This window comes from Podarcis liolepis, assembly GCF_965112155.1.
Source record: "Podarcis liolepis genome assembly, chromosome: 5".
Classification (NCBI taxonomy): domain Eukaryota; kingdom Metazoa; phylum Chordata; class Lepidosauria; order Squamata; family Lacertidae; genus Podarcis; species Podarcis liolepis.
Genome location: NC_139556.1, coordinates 103,256,048 through 103,280,283, shown reverse-complemented (window position 1 = coordinate 103,280,283; position 24,236 = coordinate 103,256,048). Strand labels below are relative to the sequence as shown.

Here is a 24,236-nt window from a genome sequence, read left to right as displayed (position 1 = left end):
AGTTGGGGGAGTGGTGCAGAAAAAACAAATTACTCCTTAACTTAAAGAAAACAAAAGAGACCATTGTGGACTTTAGGAAATGTAAATTGAATATTCAGCCACTTATTATTGAGGGGAAGTGCGTGGAACAGGTCTCGGTGTTTCGATTTCTGGGAATAGAGTTGAGAGACCACCTAACCTGGGGAGAAAACAGCAAAGACCTCGTGAAGAGAGCACAGGGGAGGTTATATTTCCTGAGAATCCTCTGGAAAAATAATCTCTCCAAGGACCTGTTGATGGCATTTTACCATTGCACTGTGGAGAGTGTATTGGCATGGTCTGTGTGTGTGGTTTGGGAGCTGCACGGCCAGGGGAAAAACAATGCTGTCTAGGGTTGTAAAGACCGCGGAGAGAAGAATTGGGTGCACTCTTCCCACCTTGGATCATATCTATGCTTCCAGGTGCCATAAAAAAGCTGCAGAGATAGCGCAGGATAGTGCGCACCCCGGAAATAATCTCTTTCAGCTTCTACCTTCTGGAAGAACGTACAGGGTTATAAAGACTAGGACTAGCCGCCTGAGAAACAGTTTCTACACAAATGCCATTCTAGTTCTAAACACAGCATAAGGACTCTCTCTAGTATATTGTATTTTAAAATGGGGTTTCGAGTTTTTAGGTTTAGGTTTTAGATTTTCAGTTTCATTGTTCTGTATGGGACAATGACAATAAAGATATCGTATCGTATCAGTTAGGGAGATGGGGGTGCAGCTCCACCTGGAGAAGCCATCAGGAAGTGAACCTGGTTCCTTCTGCATGCCGGACAGACGCTCTTCCTCTTATCCGCCTGCTCTTTCCCATTAAATTCCAAAGTTCCCTTCTTAGTATTGTCAGGGCTGCCCAGGAAAACATGGTGGGGTTGTGTATAAAATCACTCACATGCACACATGGTCAATGAACAGAAATCAGAGAGGAGCTCGTGTAATTTTCCGGAGGTGTAGCCTACAGAATCCCTATGGTGTGGGACTGGTTACAATTTCAAATTGCATGTAAACCTGGGGGGGGGGGGGACGGGAAGCACCTACCCAGGGCCAAAATGTCGAGGTCGGTCGATCAAATGTGAAATGGAATCATGGGATGGCAGAGTTGGAAAGGGGCCCAAGGGGGGGGATCATCTAGTTCAGCCCCCAGGAATCACAAACACTGAGGCTTCCTGCAACCTCTCCTTAGGCCAGGGGTCAGCAAACGTTTTCAGCAGGGGGGCGCTCTGCGGTTCCTCGGACCTTGTGGGGGGCCGGAGTATATTTTGGAAGAAGAAAAATGAAGGAATTCCTATGCTCCACAAATAACCCAGAGATGCATTTGAAATAAAAGGGCACATTCTACTCGTGTAAAAACACGCGGATTCCCGGACTGTCTGCGGGCCAGATTTAGAAGGCAATTGGGCCAGATCCAGCCCTCGGGCCTTAGTTTGCCTGCACATGCCATAGGCTTTTCATTCAAGGAGCTTGTAGGTGGAGGTGTGGGGCGGAGGTGCTTTGAACACCCAAAACAAAGATAGCAGCCACTATCAGAATCCCAAATCGGACTGGAAATTCCATCCCCAAAGCTCCTCATCTTCCCGCAAAACGTCCCAGCCTCTGGCATCTATGCACACCTTCTGCCTTTAATCCCTTTGCCCCGTGCATCTCAATATTCTTGAAGATGGCCTCTCTAGACCTGGGGAATGCAAGCTCCAGCCTCGGAGGGTGTGGGCTGTTCTTAGATTAGCATCTCGGAGGCAGAGAGCGCAATGCAGGCAGCCAGGTGAGTTTTGGGTGGGCAGAGATTCAGGAAAGGGGCTGATTCACGAAAGCTGGTGAAATAGACTCGGAGTCGAGAGTGGATTTCATGCTCTTTATTCAGCTCAGAGGAGTGAGGAATGGAAGTTCCCTCGAAATGTCTGCTTTATATACATTATTTACACAATGGGCCGCACGTGATTGGCTAATTCCGGGATTCTCCTGTAGGCCTATCCGGTTGTGGATTCACTTCCACCTGGAGCTGGATTGGGTGGCTCCTGTGGACCAATCAGACTGCTACATTCCGAATCCTATTGTTCTAGGACCAATCAGACTGCTGCATTCTGGATCCTATTGTTCTAGGACCAATCAGACAGCTGCCTTTTGGATCCTATTCAACTCAGTACATAACAGAGGGTGTGGGCTGTTCTTAGATTAGCATCTCAGAGGCAGAGAGCGCAGTGCAGCCAGGTGAGTTTTGGGTGGGCAGAGATTAGGAAAGGGGCTGATTCATGAAAGGTGGGGAGAGGATGTTTCTTGACCTACGCTGCTTCCCATGCCCTTTCATCTGCAGGAGATGTTTGGCTACAAAACCGAAGTCTGCCGGAGGGCCTTGTGCCTCGCTGGGTACGTCCTGTCCTGCGGAGTCCTCCTCCTCCTCTTCTACTGGAAGCCCGAGTGGGACGTGTGGGCAAACTGCGTGCCCTGCGACTTGGAAGAGGCCGACGTTGTCCTGCTCTGCACCACAGTAGGAGGAGATTTTGTTCTGGAAATGTTACTAGTGGGAAGTTGGAAAACCCAAGGGTCTTGGCCAGGGGTTCTCAGTTTTTTGGGGTGGGGGCCCTGTCTCCCTGGTTCCATAAACTCATCCCCAGTGCACACCACCCCATAAAAGCATTCTTCAGGTTAGCAGGTGGCACGACCCTCTAAGGAAGATAATGAAACCATAAAATTCAGAAGGGGGGCATTGTATAAAATTCAGAAGGGGGGCATTGTAACCCTCCAGGGGCTCTACGACCCACCAGCGCTCTAGGCGCTCTATTCTCAGTCCTGTGTTTTGCAAACTCGGCCCCCACCGCTTGGTTATGAAAGCTTCTTGAACTATTTGGATCCAAACCCCATTTTTAATGGCTAGATCAGACCTCAGAGGCTGCGTAGGCACCATAAATGTCAAGTGCACGGGTCCCCTCAATTAATCCTGGGAACTGCGGAGCTACAGTTCCCAGCACCCTTCGAATCATAGAATTGTAGAGTTGGAAGGGACCACCGAGGTTCATCTAGTCCAGCCTTTCTCCACCTGTGGGTCCCCAGATGTTGTTGAACTACATCTCCCATCACCCCTAGCTAGCAAGGCCAGAGCTCAGGGATGATGGGAGTTGTAGTCCAACAACATCTGGGGAGCCACAGGTTGAGAACCGCTGATAGTCCAACCCCTGGCAATGCAAGGATGTCAGCTATAGCATCCCTGACCGATGGCCACCCAACCTCCAAGGAAGGAGAGTCCACCGCCTTCCAAGCAAGACGTTCCACAGCCAAGCAGCTCTTACTGTCAGAAAGGTTTTTCCGAATGTTGAGTTGGCATCTCATAACTCAAAGCCATGGGTTCGAGTCCTACCCTCCGGAGCAGGAGAACACAAACTTGTTCCCTCCTCCATGGGACAGCCCTTCAGGTGTCTGACGATGGCTCTCGTACGTCCTCTCAGTTTCCTCTTCTCCAGCTCCTTCAACCGTTCCTCATCAGGCTCAGCTTCCAGACCCTTGATTGTCCTGGTCCCCCTTCTCTGCAGACCTTCCAGCCAGTGGCGTAGCGTGGGTTCTCAGCACCCGGGGCAAGTAATTTGCGCCCCCTAACCCGGGGCAAGGCAAGTAATTTGCGCCCCCTAACCGTGGATTTTAGCACTCGAGTCTCTTCCGCGCCCCCCCAGATGTTGCGCCAGGTGCAGCAGGCCCCCCTGCACCCCCCACGCTACGCCACTGCTCCCACCACAAGTCTTCAGGACAGCCATCCGAAGGCTGGCGCGGGGAGAAGGTCTCTCCGCCCCACCGCCAGGCTTCGGAGGAGGTCCGAGGACAGTGGGGTTCCTGCTTCCTCGAGGAGGGCCGGCCAAACGCGCCCCCCCCAAATGTTGCGCCCGGTGCGGCCGGCACCCCTGGCACCCCCCACGCTACGCCACTGCTTCCAGCTTGTTCATATCTTTCTTAAATTGTGGTGTCCAGAACTGGACACAGGACTCCCGGTGGGGTCTGGTCAAGGCGGGAGAGGGTTCTTAATGCAGGATTCTTTCATGTGCTTTACCTGACTCATGTGTAAGAGGCCCAGTAAGCATCTGGGCCTAGGGAGCTTGCTCAAAAGGGGTAGAGAGTAAAGTCAGGCGGAAATCTGACTTGCCTGACCAGTGGAATAACCTCAAGTGGATTTGCCACAAGAAGCGCCAGTCTCACCCCAGTAAGTGGTTAGATGCGAGCCTGTGGCAAGGCAGGGCAGGATCCTGCCTCTTTGATCCACCCAGGTCCTCCTCATTACCTGCGCTGTGGTTCCAGGACTCATCATCATTTGGGCTTCTGCTCGCTTTTCTCCAGGACGAATTTCACGTCTACACCCGGAAGAAGGTGGTTTGGCTCTCTGTGGCCGCCCTCGGCCGCCTTGACCCCACGCACCCCCTCCGTGCTGATGAAGGCTCTCTCCTGAACAAAGTCATCGCGAGGCCGGAGTTGAAAGTAAGGGGGAACCCGGAACCGAGGGGCTGGGTGGTGGCGTCACACGGGGCCCCCAATTATGACTCCTTGATTTCATTTTTGGATCGCCTCCTGGGAAGCATCTCAAAGCAATTTCACAATGCAATAAAAGAGCAGATACAACAATAACACCCCCCTCCAGTGGTTTAGTTTAATTAATTCAACAAGCTGATGAGCTTGATCTGGCGATAGCTGCTTCTCAAAGTCTGAGGGTCATTTACACCTCTGGTGCCCCCTTGCCTCTAACCAGGTCTTGGGTTGACTTGATGGACATCCTAGACCCTTTTAAAATGTGGCTCTTTGGGGGGAATGTGAGTTATTGGGTTATTGTTCTTATTTTGATTTTATATATTGTGATCTTTTCTGTGAACTGTCCTGAGACCTCCGGGTATAGGTCAGTATATAAATTCTAATAATAATAATAACAATGATGATGATGATGATGATGATAATGGGCCCCCTAGGGAATCCTGCTGCCTCTGGGGGGTGCTCTACCACATGGTACGGCCCTAGGTTTCCTATATTTCAAAAAGTGAAAATCCGGACACAGAAGTTGCTGTGCTTTTTCCTGGACATCCCAGCGATTTCCGCCCGGACGCTGTTTCCGATGGCCAAATCCCGACTCTGTCATCTGGCAACCCTCTACAGTCCCGCCCCTGCAACCTGCTTGGCTCCTCCCCTCCGCTCCACCCACCAGAGGCTCCTCCCACTCTCACTGCTCTAGCCCCGCCCATAGAAGCCTCCTCCCCTCATCCTGGGTAGCCAAGTGCGCCTCTGGATTATCCCAGGAGATGCCATGCGCTTCCCAGATGGGTCTGGCTGTGGCTGGGAACGCAACCCCCGCATGAGGGCTGTGCTTGCTGTTTCTGCCGCCCTGCCAGGGTCATTGATTGATTGATTGATTGATTGATTGATTGATTTTCCAAAATTTTAGACAAAGAAACATAAATCTTAACTGTACTTGATCTAATCTTAGTAACATTGTTAAGTGACGTCCTCAAATCCCCCTAGCTGAATCTCAGTGTATATCATTGTAACAGTTTTCCAAAACCAATTTTTCTCATAAAATTAACTTAATCACTTAACATCTTTCTTTCTTTTCCTTTTAACTTTAAACACATTATTTTCTAACATCACATAATTAAATCCTAAGCCTATCTGATATTTGCAAGTTTTTCCAATTAAATTATCTTAGCGTATTTAAGTCAATAGTCTTTGAATTTCATCCATTCCTCCTGGTACTCCTCCTTGCCAGGGTGATTTATTGTTCTGTTTTACTGCATTAATGCTCTACCAGCTCCCACCCTCTTATGCAGGGGTCAGCAAACTTTTTCAGGAGGGGGCTGGTCTACTGTCCCTCAGACCTTGTGGGGGGCCAGACTATACAGTGGTGTCTCTGGTTGCGAACGGGATCCATTCTGCAGGCCCATTCACAACATGAGCAGAACATAACACACAGCGGCGCGTCTCCACACGCACAGGTTGCGATTCAGTGCTTCTGCGCATGCGCGTGATGTCATTTTGTGCATCTGCGCATGCGCGAGCGGCAAAACCCGGAAGTAGCCCTTTCCGGGACTTCCAGGTCGCCGTGGGATGCAACCTGAAAAAACGTATCAAGAAGCAAACGTAACATGAGGTATGACTGTATTTTTTTGGGGGGGGGGAACCCAAAACGAATTCCTATGCCCCACAAAGAACCCAGAGATGCATTTTAAATAAAAGCACACATTCTACTCATGTAAAAACATGCTGATTCCCGGACCATCTGCAGGCCAGATTGAGAAGGCGATTGGGCCGGATCCGGCCCGCGGGCCTTAGGTTGCCTACCCCTGCTCTTATGCATCACCCTCCAATGCTGGCTGGCAAGATTTGGAGGGTGGCATCCTTCAAGGGATGTGTTTCAGAAGGAGGCTGGGGTGTGGGGTGTCGGTGGAATCCCAACACCCCGAAATAATAGATCAGAAAAATGAATGCATCAGTCATGGCTTCTGAGCGGAAAGGGAAAAGGGTCTGGACTCTGCCGGGAACAATGTCTCAGCAGAGGAGTCTGGTCCTGCGAGGAAGGCTGGCGGGGGCCGAGGGTCGTGTGGTGGCTCAGAGCCTCACCTGCAGCCCCAGAAGCTCCCTGTTCGAATCCCACCCCAGCCACCTGCAGCTTTGGGGCTTCTCTCAGCCAGGAGAGCAGCCAAGAGCGAGGGCAGCTTTCCTCCCTCTTTTTTTAAAATAACTTTTTATTCAAAATTAAAACAAATCATATTATCCAGAAACATATCATCCTTATTCCCCCCCCATTTTTCCTCCCTCCCCCCACAAAACCCACCCCCCAACTTCCATCAGTTCCAGTCTTTTATTTCTCCAAAAATGCTGTTTTCTGCATGTTACACAGTAGTATAAATCCTCAAATTATTTAGCTGATTATTATTGTCAGGGGTTCAGGAGCAGAGGCACAGGAAAGGGAGGAAACAGAGAGCGAGGGGGAGGAATCCGAAGGTAATATGAGCGACGACAGCGGACCGAGATCTCCGAGTCTTTCCAGTGAGTCGGAAGATTCTCAGAAAGGGGCGCCAGTGGTCAGAGCAAGGGGGGTGCCTAGGGGAACACCCCAGGAAGAAGGGACCAGAGGGGGTTCAGAGAGCAGCAGTTGGAAATCGGGACCAGCGTCCCCACCAGAGCGCAGTAGGGGGGAGGAGTCCCAGGTATCGGGATCTGGCGGCTCTCCGCAAGAGGGAGGACAGGAGTTAGGATTGGCCACACCTCCATCGGGGAACGAGGAAACGGTTAAGAGGAAGGTTGAAGGCTGCGCGCGCGCGCCAAGTTCAAATGCACAGGAAGGCGGCGCAGTAAGCAGCCCGGATAGAGAGCCAGGTCCTAAAGCCCGACGCAAAGAGGGAGAAGAGTCGGGGGGGGGTCAGCGTCAGAAGAGTCCAGGAAGGAAGAGACCACGGGGGGTAGAGGGACCCAGAGGAGAAGGGAAAGAAGGAAGAGGTGGAGCAAGGCGAGAGTATTAAGTTGGTGTACAGGGGGCGGAGACTCAGACGGAGCTTCGCCGGTCTAGCTTCTAAGACGTAGAGCTGCGCGCTGCGGCTTTGAAATGGAAACTGTAACTCAATAAAGACTTTTATACAGTACTGCTGGCTAGCGTGGTCCTCTGTGAGCTGGGACCTGGAAGCGGCTCTGACAATTATCAATAAAAAGTTTGTGAATGTTTATTCAAAACCAGCCAAGGAGTCCAGTTCGCTTTGTTGCGTCTTCAGATACTTTTTAAAGGGTTCCCATTCATCCTTAAAGTCTCAGTTATCCTTGTCCCGTAGCTTGTAGGTCAGTTTTGCCAGTTCTGCATAGTCCACCAATTTTTCTTGCCATGATTCTTTAGTTGGGGTTTCTTCAGTCTTCCATCCTTGTCCTATTAAAACTCTCGCGGCCGTTGTCGCATACATGAAGATGTTTTTCAGCTTTTTTGGCAGATCTTTCCCTACAATCCCTAACAAAAATTCTTCAGGCTTTTAAACAAATGTTAAATGGAACAGCTTTCCTCCCTTGACACTCGCACCCATTGTTTGGTTTTCCAGGCGAGGTGCCTCCAAGTCCAGAAGATCCGATATGCCTGGGACTTTTCTGCCAAGCGGTTCGTGAAGGTCGGGTGAGTCACCTTGCGCCCGCCTGCCACCGGCAAAGCACTGGGCAGGAACAAAGGCTCTCTTGTGGTTCTACGGCAGGTCTCCTTCTCTTGCAGGGTCCTCGAGGAGACACACACCTGCGCAGAGATCCATGCAAAGTTTGGGTCTGGGCTGACCAGCACAGAGCAGGGCATCAGGTACTTGCTTCACAGAATCCTAGAGTTGGATGGGACCCCCAGCGCTCATCTAGTCCAGCCCCCTGCAAAGAAGGAATCAGAACATGCATGCATCCGATAAGGAAGAAGTCGTGGTTGATCTAAAATCAGCCGCTCAAAGCATCATCATCATCACTTTTAGTTTGTATACCGCCTTTCTATCTTACAATACTCAAGGTGGTTTGCAAGCTGAAGAAACAAAGAATGTACACCTTACAGCAATCTAATGCAATACAAAAATGTGATAATAAAATAGCTTTAAAATAAGCAATCTACATCAAATAAAGTAACATTCAACAATCATTAGAATAGTATGGAATAATAATGTCAGCATATAAAAATTAAACAGAAACCCACTCTTAACAATTACAATAAATAATTTCGAAATTACAATCAATAAAATAACGGCAAGCCCCAGTGCATAAAATAATACAATACAAATTGAGAAGCAGAGACTGGAGGGTGAGGCAAGGCAGGTGGAAGGAGGCCTTACCTGATGGAGTCTCTCCCCTCACCTTGGCAGGAGCGGCGGGGGTCTCCAAAAGGGCAGGCTGGAGCCCCACACAGGGCCAGCTCAGTCCATGGAGCACGAGACTCCGGATCTCAGAGTTGTGGGTTTGAGTCCTGTGCTGGACAAGAAGATTCCTGCATTGCAGGGGGGTGGGATTGGGGATGACCCTCATGGTCCCTTCCAACTCTTGTGGCCCTCACATGCCGTCCCTCTGAGGTGGAAGCCCCAGAGAGTCGGGGGGGGGGACAGAACCCCCCCCCCCGGAGGTCCCTTCTCCAAGGTGGCACCAACAAGACTGCAAGCAGGCATCCTTCAAAGGGCACGGCCGGGTCATGTCCCTGATGAACCAGCCCCTTACAGGGTGGGGAACGTCCTCCTGATGTCCGCCCCCTTTCTGTTCCTTAAAAGCTCCTGCTGTTTGCCTCCCCCTTGCCCCCCCCCCGGAGTGGGGAGGGGCGGCAGGTGCCTCAGGAGCCCCTTGTATTTCAATTAATTGATTGTGATTTTATGTAAAGTGTGTTACTTTGGCTGTTGTTGGCCGCTCTGAGCCCAGCTTTGGCTGGGGAGGGCGGGGTATAAATAAAATTATTTTATTTTTATTTTTATTATTGTTGTTGTTGTTGTTGTTGTTGTTATTGGTGGACCAGCCATCCCATGGACTCCCTTTTCTCTCTCTCTCTCATCCGCAGGAGCGTCATCTGTGGGCCCAACGCCATCGACGTCGAGATCGCGCCCGTCTGGAAGCTGCTCTTCAAAGAGGTGCTTCTTCCTGCCAGGAGGCAGCTGTCTCTGTTTATCTATATCTATCTTGCTGCAAATACTCTTATCTTTTTTTTGTACAGTGGTACCTTGGTTACCAAACTTAATCTGTTCCCGAAGTCCGTTCCAAAACCAAGGCAAGCTTTCCCATAGAAAGGAATGCAAAATGGATTGATCCATTCCAGACTTTTAAAAACAACACCTAAAACAGCAATTTCACATGAATTTTACTATCTCCATAAAATGATCCATAAAATGAAAGCAATAATCAATGTGCTGTACTATAAAATAAATAAGACAGCATTGCAGATGATAAAAATTAAATTAATGTTTTTCCTTACCTGCACTGATGATAGTCATTGTTTGGACGGGGGGGCTTTTATCCATTTCCGCAGTCACACAGTCGGTCAATCAGTAGCTGAACTGGGTTCCACACAGTCACAAAAACTAATTAACCGAAAAAGCCTCAAAAACAAAAACGCAAAATAAATAGCAAAATCAAAAGCACCAAATACAATGGTCTCTTGGTTCTCAAACTTAATCCATTCTGGAAGTCCGTTTGACTTCCGAAATGTTCGAAAACCAAGGCGCGGCTTCTGATTGGTGCAGGCGCCCCGGAAACAAGAGCTGACAGCCGCATCGGTAGTTTGGCTTCTGAAAAACGTTTGAAAACCAGAACACTTATTTCCGGGTTTCTGGTGTTTGGGAATCAAGGCTTTTGAGAACCAAGGTAGCACTGTAAATTGCTTTGAGAGGGTTTTTGTTTTGTTTTGTTTTTTTACAATCAAGTGGTGTATAAATCTTTACAAAATGTCATGTTCTTTATTTATTCTTTATTAAATTTATGTACTGTACCTCCCCATCACAGGGTTTATGGTATCAAGGCCCACGAATGCATCACATAATAGGCAGCTGAAGAATCGTCCTCTCCTGCCTCCTTCCTTGAGGTCCTCCGTGGCTCCCGGCGGTTGGGACCCGTTAGCTTCTCCCATCTCCAGGGTGACGCTGCCCTGCCGGGAAGCCAAGCCCTTGGCAGGCAGATCAGCCCTTTAATCAACAAGAGATTTAGCCTGCTCCTGCCAGAACATCCTGCTCTCGCTCCAGCGCCAGTCCTGCCACCATCGCCATTCGGAATTTGGAGATTTTGGGAACTGACCGAGAGCCAAGTCGGTCTCATGAAAGCCTGGCTTGCAAAGAAGCCTCCGGGGAGGAATTAGGCCCCCCATGCTGGGCCAAATGGGAGGTGGAGGGGGGCGGCCTTTTCTGAGTCATGGTTGGACCAAAGGGGGGGGGAGGAAGTTTCCAGGGGGCAGGGATGCTGAGCCTTAGTGGGGCACCCCAGAAGTTGCCCATCTCCCATCAGCCCCAGGAAGATGCCAGCATGGCCAGGGGTCAGGGAGGGGGAGAAGGAGGGGAGTTGGAGCCCCCCAGCCGCCCAATGATCTTGACTTTTCTGCAGGGCAGAAAGATTCAGAGACTCCCCATTTCCTTCCCCTCCAAACCACCAGCCCAGCCCTCTGAAAAGCACCCTAGTTTCTGGTTCCCCCACATCTATTTATTTATTTTATTTAGTTCATCAAATTTATATACCACTTGATTGCAAAACAACAACAACCACCCTTAAAGTAGTTTGCAAAACGTTTAAGCAATGAAAATCCAGAGAAAGTGCTTGCATGCCAGAGAGAAGGTTTTGCTTGGGCTAGAGAGCGCCGCCAATGCGTCCAGGATGGGGCAAGGCTCCTGCTCTTGGTGGTGTGGCCATGGGCACAAGGGGTGGGTCGTGGCAGAAAGCCGCCTGCGAGTGCCCCTCACCCAGCCTCCCTTCTCTTTTCTGTTGCTGGGCAGGTGCTGAACCCGTTCTACGTCTTCCAGCTGTTCAGCGTCTGCCTGTGGTTTGCGGAGGAATACATTGAGTACTCCGTGGCCATCATCCTCATGTCTCTGCTCTCCATCTCTCTCACCGTGTACGACCTCAGGAAGGTGAGCAGGAGGGAGGGGTCTCGCCCAGGTAGGCGGGGTGGGGGGTGGGCACCTCATCGACCTCAGGCCATGCCGGATTTAAAGGTAAAGGGACCCCTGACCATTAGGTCCAGTCGTGACTGACTCTGGGGTTGCGGCGCTCATCTCGCTTTACTGGCCGAGGGAGCTGGCATGCAGCTTCCGAGTCATGTGGCCAGCATGACTAAGCCACTTCTGGTGAACCAGAGCAGTGCACGGAAACACCGTTTACCTTCCTGCCGGAGTGGTACCTATTTATCTACTTGCACTTGACGTGCTTTTGAACTGCTAGGTGGGCAGGAGCAGGGACTGAGCAATGGGAGCTCACCCCGTCGTGGGGATTTGAACCGCCGACCTTCTGATCGGCAAGTTCTAGGCTCTGTGATTTAACCCACAGCACCACCCACATCCCTAGTACTGGATTTACATATAAGCTAAACAAGCTTTAGCTCACGCCCCCACTATCTTGCCCCCCCCAAGAAAAAAATAAAGGAAAAAAAAGCTGAATGTACATTTCCAAAATATGAGATAAAAAACAAATAAAATGAAACCGACGTACAGCAGCCGTGTTTTGTGTTGTGTAGGCTCCTATGATGTAAGTCATGGGCCCCACCTGCTAGCCTGGTCCCTGCAGGATCTGATCACAAGAGCAGGACTCTTCCCTCCTGTGGTTTCCAGCAACCGGGATTCAGAAGCACGGCTGCCTCCGACTGGGAAGGGAGTGTGGCCAGCAGCCATCCATAGCCCTCTCCCTCTTCATGAATTTGCCCAGTCCTCTTTCAAAGCCCTGTGGAACGCCCTCCCACTAAATGTCAAAGAGAACAGCAACTACCAGACTTTTTGAAGACATCTGAAGACAGCCCTGTTTAGGGAAGCTTTTAATATTTGATGTAGTACAGTATTTTAATATTTTGTTGGAAGCCATCCAGAGTGGCTGGGGAAGTGCAGCCAGATGGGTGGGGTATAAATAATAAATTATTATTATTATCATCATCATCCATGTTGCTGGCTGTCTCTGCCTCCAGTGGGAGGGAGTTCCACAGTTTAACTCTGTGCTGTGTGAAGAAGACTTTGCAGCTGGAATCCTGCGAGGTCGGAAGGGTCCCCTTCAAAGCAGGGAGCTGACCCCCCCCACAGCTGCTGCCTGGGCTGTAAACTGGTTGGATGGGATACCAATCCTGTTCCCTTTCCTGGTGCTGGAAGCGCAGCAGGGAAACGAGGGCTGGGGGCCGTTGGGCGGCTCTTGGCTGCTTCCCAGAGAGATGCGCCTCTTTTCTTTCCGTGTCCACAGCAATCCGTGAAGCTGCACCGGCTGGTGGAATCCCACAATGGCGTCCTGGTCAAGGTCCTCAGGAAGGAAACAGGTGAGCCCAGGACCAGGGCAGGCCCCTCTCCCTGCTGCCTGCTGCACCGCTCTGGGCAGCGAGGGTCCGGATCTCCTCTCCCCCCTCCCTTCTCTGCCTTCCCTCCACCTCCACTGCAGCCCAGGAGCTGGAAGGGATCCCCAAAGGTCCTCTAGTCCAGCCCTCTGCAAGGCAGGAATCGTGGCTGAGGGTGAGGTGCAGAAGGGGACAGTCTTATGTGGGAATGTTGTAGATACTAGGAGAGGATACAGCGGTATCTCGGGTTACAGACGCTTCAGGTTACAGACTCTGCTAACCCAGAAATAGTACAGTCATACCTTGGGTTAAATGTGCTTCAGGTTGAGCGTTTTCAGGCTACACTCCACGGCGACCCGGAAGTAATGGAGCGCGTTACTTCTGGGTTTTGCCGCTCGCGCATGCGCAGACATTCAAACTGATGTCACGCTCATGCACGGAAGCGGCAAATTGCAGGCGTGGGTTGCATTCACTTCAGGACGCGAACGGGGCTCCGGAACGGATCCTGTTCGCATCCAGAGGTACCACTGTACCTTGGGTTAAGAACTTTGCTTCAGGGTGAGAACAGAAATCGTGCTCTGGCGGCGCGGCGGCAGCAGGAGGCCCCATTAGCTAAAGTGGTGCTTCAGGTTAAGAACAGTTTCAGGTTAAGAACGGACCTCCAGAATGAATTAAGTACTTAACCTGAGGTACCGCTGTATATTGATTTAATAGCATCCTTCCTCTCTCACGCTTGTGAGTCAACAGCAGAGTGCATTCCCCAATACACACAGCAGTGGAGGAAGCTGCAAGGACGCCTGGGGCGGTGCGCCCAGGGGCAGAGCGAGCCACCCATGGGGCGGGGCGCACTGCGGGGCGTCTGGAGTCTGCCTGCCTCCTCCCACTCAGCTGCCCTATAGTTGGGGGGGAGGCAGCAGGTGGACCGTTTGGGCAGGAGAGAAACACGGCTCAGGGGTGCTAAAGGCTCCGTGTTTCCTCGCCTGTTGTCTAATTTTCCATGTTAATTTGGCTATTTCTGCATATTCCATTACCTTCTGTCGCCATTCTTCTGCTGTTGGTATTTGCTGTTGTTTCCAGACCTGGGCTAGCCGCTGTTGTTGCACATAAAAACAATTTCTGGTTGTTCTTGACTGCCTACAACAATTTCTGGTTGTTCTTCTCCTACCATTCCTAACAAGAATGCCTCTGGCTTTTTCAAAAACGTCCATCTAAAGATCTTCTTTAGTTCATTGTATAGTTCCTCCTGATGTTCCAGAGAAACCTTTGCCTCTCTCCACTCCAACCAGGTGTCCAGGAGGTGGAGTCTCGCCATCTGGTGCCCGGAGACACCCTGGTTTTGGGAGGGGGCCGGAGCCTGCTGCCCTGTGATGCCGTCCTGATCCACGGCCAGTGCGTTGTGAACGAAGCTATGCTGACAGGTGAGGAGGAGGAGGAGGAGGAAGGTGGTGTCGCCTTGTGCGGCTGAGGGATGCTCCCAGGGGGCAGGGGTGCCCTGCCTGGGTGAAGGTGCCCAGGGAAAGTGGCAGCCCCAGAGCCAAGCGCCAGGAGCCAGACTCAGCAGCGCAGGAAGAGGCAGAAGCTGCCACAAAATCGGGGCCGGATTGAGGTTGGATGCGGCCCTCAGCTCTGAAGCTAATTGGGCCTTGTCCAGCTGTCCTTTGTCAACAACAAATTGTCGCTGTTTCTTTCATTTTGAATACATGCTATATGGTAATTGATGGACCTCACAGGTATCTCAGGCCATTTGCACATCACAAAATATGTATTTTATCAAAGCAATTGTTGAACTGAAATACAATTAAGAAGAAGTCTATTAATGGTGAAATAATGATTAAGTTTTAACTTAAAATGATTTTTTATTCATAACTAACTTAACATTGGCATTTGGCAATAACAAAAGTTCCTTTAGAAACGCAGTTTACAAAGACTCATAAACTAGTCTCTAGAAACGTGCTATAACATGAAATAATAATAGGTGTAAATATATGATTCAAACTACTAATAATTAAAAATAGCAGAATGTAGGCACCCTAGATATAGAAAGGGAGCAGGCTAGCAGGCGGGGCCCCTGACTTACATCATGGGAGCCGACACAACACAAAACACAGTTGCTGGATGTAGCTTTTATTTTATTTGGTTTTTATTTTATATTTTGGAAATGTGCATCCAGTTTTTTCCTTTACATTTTTTGGGGGGCCCCCAAGAGAGTGGGGCCCTAAGCTAGAGCTTGTTGAGCTTATACGTAAATCCAGCACTGCACAGAATCCTAGAACTGGGAAGGGATTCCCAGAGGTCCTCTATCCCCCCCCCCCATTGCCTCTTTAATGCAAGTCTGCTCTCCTCCAGGAGAGAGCATCCCAGTCACAAAGACCTGCTTGCCTGGGGGCGACCAGGACAGCGGCCGGCCTTGGCGAGAGAGCTGTGCTGAGGATTTCCGTAGACACCTTCTTTTCTGTGGGACGGAGGTTATCCAGGCCAAGGGTCCAGTGAGAGCCGTCGTTCTGCGGACCGGTGGGTGACAGCATTGGCCGGGAGCAGGGCGGCAGGGGGAGGGGGCTTCTGTCTGATTTGCTGAGTGTCACCCTGTCACATCCTGGATTGTAGAACTGTAGAGCTGAGAGGGACCCCCAAAGGCCATCCATCCCAACCCCCGGCAATGCAGGAATCGCAGCTCAGGAATCCCTGATGGGGGGCCACCCAGCCATCTTGTTCCCTCTCTCCTCTCTCCTCTGTCCCTAAGGTCAGTGCAGAGAGGCCTCTGGGTTGGCCCAGTCCAGGCACCAGATCTGAACTGGGAGGGCACGGGGGCCCTTCTCCCAGGGGGGCCAGGGGAGCCAGGGGGGCTCTGGAGTGGCTTCAGGGCTTTGCAGAATCCGACCCCTCCCCCGGACATGCTCTCTTCACCTGTGCAAGGTGAATGGCATCATTTTTACCCCATGTGTCCCTCCCCTTCGCCTGAGCACACGGTGGAGTCCTGGGTTGCGGTCTACAAAGAGGGAAGGGGGTGAGATTCTGCCCTCCAGCAAGCTTCCTAGCCCAATCCATACAGGGGGAACCAAAAGGAACACAACAAGGTTTATTTATGTCATTCATCTACAAAAATATTTATATGCTGCTAGTTCACAGTGGGGATGGGACGTGGGTGGCGCTGTGGTCTAAGCCACTGAGCCTCTTGGGCTTGCCGATCGGAAGGTCGGCGGTTCAAATCCCCGTGACGGGGTGAGCTCCTGTTGCTCGGTCCCTGCTCCTGTCCACCTAGCAGTTCGAAAGCACATCAAAGTGCAAGTAGATAAATAGGTACTGCTCCAGCGGGAAGGTAAACGGCGTTTCCGTGCGCTGCTCTGGTTTGCCAGAAGTGGCTTAGTCATGCTGGCCACATGACCTGGAAGCTGTACACCGGCTCCCTCGGCCAATAAAGCGAGATGAGCGCCGCTACCCCAGAGTTGCCCGCGACTGGACCTAATGGTCAGGGGTCCCTTTACCTTTTACCTTAGTTCACAGGGGAGAAAAAGCAAAGTGATTCACAGTATTTATTGCATAAAGGCATATAGCAAAAACCGTATTAAAAAATAATAATAATTAACCATCAGTTAACCATTCAGAGAAACCCAGCCTCCACTATCTCTATATTCCACTTCTCATCTTCTGCCCTGAACCCTCACTTCTGGAACTGCACCCCCAAACTCCCAAGCCCTCCCTAACCCCACCCTGAGCCCAGCCCCACATTTAGGGACTTGTAACTCAGAGCTGTGGGGCGTTGAGGCTCCCCTTTTGCGGTTTGCATTTTGGGTGCCACCCCACAGGAGGCAGCGACAGCCACTCATCCTGATGGCTTTAGAGAAGGATTGTGCAAATTCATGGAGGAAGAGAAGCCTAGCCAGGATGGCTGTTGGTCTGCCCTCAGATATTATTACATTGCATCACATTATTATATGAGGCAGTCATGCTTCTGAATCCTGTGGGAATGTTCAGGGTGACAGGAGAGGATATATTGTTCATTAATATCCTTCCTAACCTGCGCTGGCAAGATCCTTTACTTAGCACAGTTTACATTCCCCTTCTTACACGCACAGCAGATAGCTGGTTGCAGGTCGTGTGAGCCTCTCACTATTACACAATTCAGTCTGTCTCAGATTGAATTGTATGTTCCTGGTATGTTCCCTTGAATCCCTCTTAAAATAATGATGATGATGATGATGATGATGATGATGATGATGATGATGATGATTCATTATTTATACCCCGCCAATCTGGCTGAGTTTCCCCAGCCACTCTGGACGGTTCCCAATCGAGTGTTAAAAACAATACAGCATTAAATATAAAAAACTTCCCTGAACAGGGCTGCCTTCAGATGTCTTCTAAAAGTCAGGTAGTTGTTTATTTCCTTGACATCTGATGGGAGGGCGTTCCACAGGGCAGGCGCCACTACCGAGAAGGCCCTCTGCCTGGTTCTCTGTAACCTCACTTCTCGCAGGGAGGGAACCGCCAGAAGCTGGAGCTGGACCTCAGTGTCCGAGCAGAATGATGGGGGTGGAGACGCTCCTTCAGGTCTACTGGGCCTTTGAGGCCATTTAGGGCTTTCAAGGTCAACACCAACACTTTGAATGCGATAATCTTATTCAAAATCAATAAAAGAAGTTTACTCACATCAGTTCACAGTTGGATTCCTGAAGGAAGACTTTAGTTACAAATATGTACATGTGGATCTACCCCATATGGGGGAATAATCCCAGTCAAAAAGAGAGAGGTGTGCTGTGTGACTTGTCTTTTTGTTACCTGGACAGGTAAGGCCATGCCCACCTTCCATCACATGCAAAAGGAAGGATGCTCCAGCCAGGAGGAACAGGAAGTTTCGACTGGCTGGACCAAACATCCTCTTGCATGTCCACTCTAGGAAAACAAGGAATGTTGTACTTGACTGCCTCTCATGGATCACATCCCACAAATCCCAGTTGCTGGAAAACAAAGGCGAGGAGAGTTGTCCTTGTGCTCAAATCCTGCCTTCAGGTTTTCCCCACTGGGGCATCTCCTCGGCCACTGTGAGAGCAGGGTGCTGGACGGGGTGGGACACCGGCCTCATCCAGCCCAGGCTCTTCTCAGCTTCTCCTGCTCTGCCTTCCAGGTTTCAACACAGCGAAAGGTGATCTGGTGAGGTCCATTCTGTACCCAAAGCCCCTGAATTTCCGCCTCTACAGGGACGGTGTCCGGTTCCTACTGTGTCTCATTGGGATCGCGGCCGTCGGGATGGTCTATGCCGTCTGCGTCTTTGTCCTCAACGGGGTGAGTGGTTGGTGCCCAAAGAGCGGATCTCCCATGGGATCCTCCAGGGGGAGGGGAGAACCCTGCTCAGAAACCCCTCCCTTCAGAAACCGGGGAGACACTCTTTGCGCAGATGCGACAAACACACACACACACACAATTTTAATTTATTTTCCATTTAATATTATACATTCACATCATTATTATCTACTTTTCCTCCCTGGCTCTTTTTTGTTACTTTTGTTAGTTTTTGTTACTATTATTATTATTATTATTATTATTATTATTATTATTATTATTATTATTGCTGTGGAAGCAGAGCATAGCCATTGAGGCTGGTAGGAGCCATGGGTTTCACGTGGCCTTTCCAACCTGCCCTGCTGCTCTGGGTGCTAATTCTGCTCCCTTCCCTGAGCCAGGAGGAGGCTGGCGAGGTGGTGAAGAAGGCGCTAGACGTGATCACCATTGCGGTCCCTCCCGCCCTGCCGGCTGCGCTGACCACGGGGATCATTTACACCCAGAGGCGGCTGAAGAAAAAAGGGATCTTCTGTATCAGCCCCCAGAGGATCAATGTGTGCGGCCAGCTGAACCTCATCTGCTTTGACAAGGTGCGCGGGGAGGGGGAGCCCAGCTGGGGAGTCAGCAGGGAGAGAAAGCCCCCTTGGCCTGGAGGAATTTGGGGGTCTTCAAGGCTCTTGGCTTGGCTGATGGGAAGCCGCAGAATGTTCACAAGCAGTCCAGGTATGGCCACCCCAGCCTACTGCAACACCCTCCTTCCGTCCAGCGTCCAGTTAGAGGCTTTAGGGAAGCAAATCTGAATTCCGACTGCTCTTCAGAGCTGCAGTGCTCCTGCTCCTGGAGGATAATATTTCTTCCCAGTTTGAGACTAGTAGTACAGTCATATCTCATGTTACGTCTGCTTCATGTTACGTTCTTTCAGCTTACGTCCCGCGGCAACCCGGAAGTACCAGAAAGGGTTACTTTCGGGTTTCACCGCTCGCGCATGCGCAGAAGAACAAAATGGCATGCGCATGTGCAGAAGTGGCGAATCACAACCCGTGCGTGTGCAGATGCACCGCTGTGGGTTGCGCTCTTTTCATTTTGCGAGCGGGCCTCTAGAATGGATCCCATTCACAACCAGAGGTACCACTGTAGTAGCAGTATTTCAATTCTATACCACTTTATATTTTAAAGAAAAATCTTAAAGTGGTTTACAGCGTATTAAAACATCCATAAAACATTCCGAAGAAAGTCAAATATAGAGCATACAGTCAAAGCAACATAATTCAGAGAAAATTAAATATTAAAGATTTCAAAATAAAACATTACAAGGGAGGTCAACATGTTCAGCACAAAGTTAACCAAAATAAACTTAAACATTTCAAAAAACACACACACCACATTGCTAAGTGAAGTCAAATATAAAATGCACATTTCAAGGAGTGTAATTGACTATGAAGCTAAACCACGCTTGCTCTCAGCCTCCGCCCTGCGTCCGAAGGAGCACAGCACCCAAGGGAGAAGGGGCCCTTGAGCGCCAAGTGGGAAGCCCTCTAGGAGCCTGAGGGTGGGGTGGGGTTACCTCCATGCTGAGCTCTGTTGATGAGGCCCCTGACCCCCCAAGGAAGGTCCCCAGGCCAGCTGCCCTTTCCCCCATGGCTCCTCTTCCTCTTCCTCTTCCTCCAGCTTCAGGTCTTGCAATGCCTTGTTTTGTCCTTACCCGCCATCCTGGCACCTCTGACCAATTCCCCTGCCCCTCCCCAGACTGGCACCTTAACCGAAGACGGACTGGATCTCTGGGGACTGGTCTTGGCCAAAGGAAAGAGGTACCTGCCTGTCTCGTATTTCCACCAAAGAAAACTCCCTGTGTTGCCAAACAGAACACTCTGAACAACAACAAGCAACACGTCGGCTAATAATATACTGACAATATTTTTTATAACACTACAGTGGACCCTCTAGTTACGTACCGCTCTGGATACGTAACTTTCGGGTTATGAATGCGGCAAACCCGGAAGTGTATAGTTCGGGGCATGCGCAGAAGCACTCAGTCATGCCGTGCACGTGTGCAGAAGCAGTGCCTCTGCCTACGGACTTTTTGGGTTGCAGACGGACCCCTGGAACGAATTTAATTCGTATCCAGAGGGTCCATTGTTTCAAAATTCATAAACAGAAGATGTATAACATGTGCATGGAGTCACAAACTAATAAGGATCAAATCAATGTTCCATGAACAGGAATGGCAGGAGTGGGAAATCACTGTCAAAGATCACTGCAATGGAGGCAGAAGGCCTTTCCACAATCAAAATTCCACAAACATGAGATGATGGGTGCTCCGAACATCGCAATAGGGTGCTCCGAGCACAGCAGCAGACAGGACAGTTCTTCCAGGATAATGAACTGTTTCAATGATAATTCTCCATCTGCTAGCAATAATACAAAATGAAATCCATTATGTTCAAATACAATACAGTCATACCTTGGGTTACAGATGCTTCAGGTTGTGTTTTTTCGGGTTGCGGACCGCCAAAACCCGGAAGTACCGGAATGGGTTACTTCCAGGTTTCGGCAGTGGTGCATGTGCAGAAGCGCTGAATTGCAACCCGCGTGTGCGCAGACATGCCGCTGCAGGTTGCGAATGTGCATCCCGCACGGATCACGTTTGCAACCTGAACGTCCACTCTACTGAGATTGAAATGTCAGTATATTATTAGCCGACGTGTTGCTTGTTGTCATCTCATATTTCCATGTAGCTCTTCAGTTTCCAGGGTGGTTTCGAATGACTAATAATACGCTGCGCTGTGCTACAGTTCCTGCATTGCAGGGGGGTGGACTGGATGACCCCTGGGGACCCCTCCCAGCTGGACGGTTCTGTGATTCTTGACTGGGAGACTTTTTGCAGGCTCAGAAACACCCCTCTGGGCGCCCTGCTTGCCTCATGCCGCCTGCTCTCCTCTCTCCCCCCAGCTTCCAGGCTGCCCACTGCCTCTCCTCCGGCCCCCCGCTGCCCTGGGGCCTGGCCTGCGGAGCCATGGCCAGCTGCCACTCCTTGGTGGTCCTGGACGGGAAGATCCAGGGAGATCCACTGGACCTGAAGATGTTCGAGGCGACCGGCTGGGTGAAGCTCTCTCTTTGCTGTGCAGAAGCTCAGGACTCGGGGGGCGGGGAGAGTGTGCCAGCTCTGGGGGGGGGAGTGGGGGGGGAGTGCCGCTTGGCAGGCCAGGCTGGTGGGAAAGCCCTTTGCACCCTTTGCACCCGGTGGCTCCTTCAGGAGAGCATCCCTCTGCCCTTCTCTCCCCTCCAAGGGCACAGGGATCTCTTTTGGCAGAGACTGCTTTTCAGACAGCTCAGTCGGAAGAGCATGAGACTCTTATTATTATTTTTATAGAGTTTTATTAATTTTCAGCATATCATTTTCAACAGTAATTAAACATATTTTAACGTAAGCTATGTTAATCCTAACTGGGATCTGCTGTTGTATTTAACTTGAATAAACAGGAAATTGAGGATTCCAGCAGAGAAGATGGAGAATGGGCAGGTGCCGTGATAGTCAGGCCAGGAGTCAAGGCCCAACAGGTGAGCCCAGGCGTCTGTCACTCACCTTGGACAGGTAGAGTGGGGGGGGGGGGCAGGCAGATCAGGCAACTTGCTGACCCAGAAGTCCGTCTCCCTCCACTTCTGCATTCCTCTGGGATTAATGAATCTCTTCCTGCCCAAGGAGAGGCAGAGACTAGCCCAAGGTCACCCAGTGAGTTTCATGGCTGAGCAGGGATTCGAACCCAAGCCCAGCACTTTCACCACTGTCCTTGCTCTCCAGGTTCTAGATTTAAATGCCCCCCCCAGTCACTGTCAGGGGGGCTTCAGAGTGTGTGATTATAATCGGGAAAACACTCTGTGTGGATGGGGGTTGATCCTCCCGCAGTGCCATGGCCCTGATCCAAGTCGTGCCCCCAGCAGTTGCTACAGGGCATAGCTGTCAACTTTTCCCTTTTCTTGCGAGGAATCCTATTCGGAGTAAGGGAATTTCCCTTTAAAAAAGGGAAAGTGAAATATACTCAGAGTCGAGAGTGGATTTCATGCTCTTTATTCAGCTCAGAGGACTGAGGAATGAAATTTCCCCCCAAATATCTGCTTTATATACATTACTTACACAATGGGCTGCATGTGATTGGCTAATTCCGGAATTCTACTGTAAGCCAATCAGGTTGTGGATTCACTTCCATCTGGAGCTGGATTGGGTGGCTCCTGTGGACCAATCATACTGCTGCATTGTTCTAGGACCAATCAGACTGCTGCATTTTGGATCCTATTGTTCTAGGACCAATCAGACTGCTGCATTTTGGATCCTATTCAACTCAGTACATAGCAGAAATGTTGACAGCTATGCTCCAGGGCCCCTGCTGCCGGACCCCTGGGACCCCTGGCCAGGAGCCCCTCTCCCCCCTCGCTGCACCCGGTGCCCTGTTCCTCTTGCCTGTCTCCCCAGGGTGCTGCTGCCGTGGGTGGCATGGCCATCTTGCGCCAGTTCCCGTTCTCTTCAGCCCTGCAGAGGATGTCCGTCGTCGCCCAGGAGTTTGGTGGGGAGCGCCACATCTACATGAAGGGGGCGCCCGAGAGAGTGGTCGGCTTCTGCTGGCCAGAGACAGGTGACTGCCCCCTTCTCTCCCCCCTACCCCATGCCATTTGGGGGGTGGTCTTTGCGGAGACCTCCTTCCGCAGGGCCTGTAAGACAGAGCTATTGCGCCTGGCTTTCAATTTGAACTTTTATTCCCCTTCCTTCCCTCCCTCTCCCCTTTTTCTGAAGATTCCCCGCTCTGGGATCCCACAGCTAATTCTCCCCTGGTCTCCTCGCTGGCTCAAATGGGACTAATTTAGCCAGCTAGCCCTGGTGATCATCTAATGTTTATTGGATGGATTCCCCCCCCCCCCCATATTGATTTTTGGATTCTGAATTTATTGTTATTCACATTTTATACTGTATTTTAAGCTGTTTTTTGTTGCATCAATTGTTTTAAATTTGTCGTTAGCTGCCCTGAGCCCGGTTTTCTGAACCCGGAAGGGCGGGGTATAAATAAAAAATTATTATTATTATTATCAAGGCCTCTCAGGACTGGGACTTGCCCCCCCTTGCTTAGCTGAGTTTGGGGACCCGCCCTGAGCCAGGATCCTGCCCTGCCATGGAGAGATGCTCTCCTTCTCAGCAGGCAGGAATGGAGGAATGGAGAGGCTCTGGCCTCAAGCACTCTGCATGTGGGCAGAAGGGTCTCTCAGGAAAGGCTTTGGGTCCCATCCCTGGGCAGCCACCCAGTTCTGTGCAACCGCCTACGGCTTTGCTCTGCCTCCACAGTTGGAGGCAGCCATGATTCTGAATCTCAGTTGCTGGAAAGAGCAGGAAGGGAGATGTGCTCTTGTGCTCTGATCCTGCTCACAGGTTTCCCTCTGGGGCTGCTGGTCGGCCCCTGTGAGCAGGACCGGATTGAGGTTTGATGAGGCCCTCAGCTACTGAAGGTAATGGAGCCTTTAATATTTCCAGCTGTCCTTTGTCAACAACAAATTGTCGCTGGTTTTTTGTGTTGAATATATGCTATATGGTCATTTATGGACCTCATAGGTATCTAAGCAATGACAAACCTAGACAGCATCTTAAAAAGCAGAGACATCACCTTGCCAACAAAGGTCCGTATAGTAAAAGCTCTGGTTTTGCCAGTAGTAATGTATGGAAGTGAGAGCTGGACCATAAAGAAGGCTGATCGCCGAAGAATGGGTGCTTTTGAATTCTGGTGCTGGAGGAGACTCTTGAGAGTCCCATGGACTGCAAGAAGATCCAACCTCTCCATTCTGAAGGAAATCAGCCCTGAGTGCTCACTGGAAGGACAGATCCTGAAGCTGAGGCTCCAAGACTTTGGCCACCTCATGAGAAGAGAAGACTCCCTGGAAAAGACCCTGATGTTGGGAAAGATGGAGGGCACAAGGAGAAGGGGATGACAGAGGACGAGATGGCTGGA

At 50.6% G+C, this 24,236-nt stretch overlaps 1 protein-coding gene across 5 annotated transcripts in view; it reads left to right on the top strand.

The window, feature by feature from the left end:
* LOC310707134 (putative cation-transporting ATPase 13A4) overlaps positions 1–24,236 on the top strand; it is a 47,627-nt gene that overhangs the window by 5,840 nt on the left and 17,551 nt on the right. For 3 of the 5 annotated variants that reach the window (XM_083503928.1, XM_083503929.1, XM_083503931.1), the window contains exons 2-16: positions 2,332–2,505; positions 4,338–4,475; positions 8,063–8,133; positions 8,227–8,307; positions 9,526–9,595; positions 11,441–11,575; positions 12,885–12,957; positions 14,259–14,390; positions 15,319–15,483; positions 18,095–18,252; positions 18,651–18,839; positions 19,996–20,057; positions 21,199–21,349; positions 21,730–21,807; positions 22,718–22,877. In XM_083503928.1, coding sequence (XP_083360054.1) covers positions 2,332–2,505; positions 4,338–4,475; positions 8,063–8,133; positions 8,227–8,307; positions 9,526–9,595; positions 11,441–11,575; positions 12,885–12,957; positions 14,259–14,390; positions 15,319–15,483; positions 18,095–18,252; positions 18,651–18,839; positions 19,996–20,057; positions 21,199–21,349; positions 21,730–21,807; positions 22,718–22,877 — 1,837 coding nt within the window. The remainder of the gene's footprint in view (positions 1–2,331; positions 2,506–4,337; positions 4,476–8,062; positions 8,134–8,226; positions 8,308–9,525; positions 9,596–11,440; positions 11,576–12,884; positions 12,958–14,258; positions 14,391–15,318; positions 15,484–18,094; positions 18,253–18,650; positions 18,840–19,995; positions 20,058–21,198; positions 21,350–21,729; positions 21,808–22,717; positions 22,878–24,236) is intronic. The other 2 variants (XM_083503930.1, XM_083503932.1) reach the window with 2 other exon arrangements.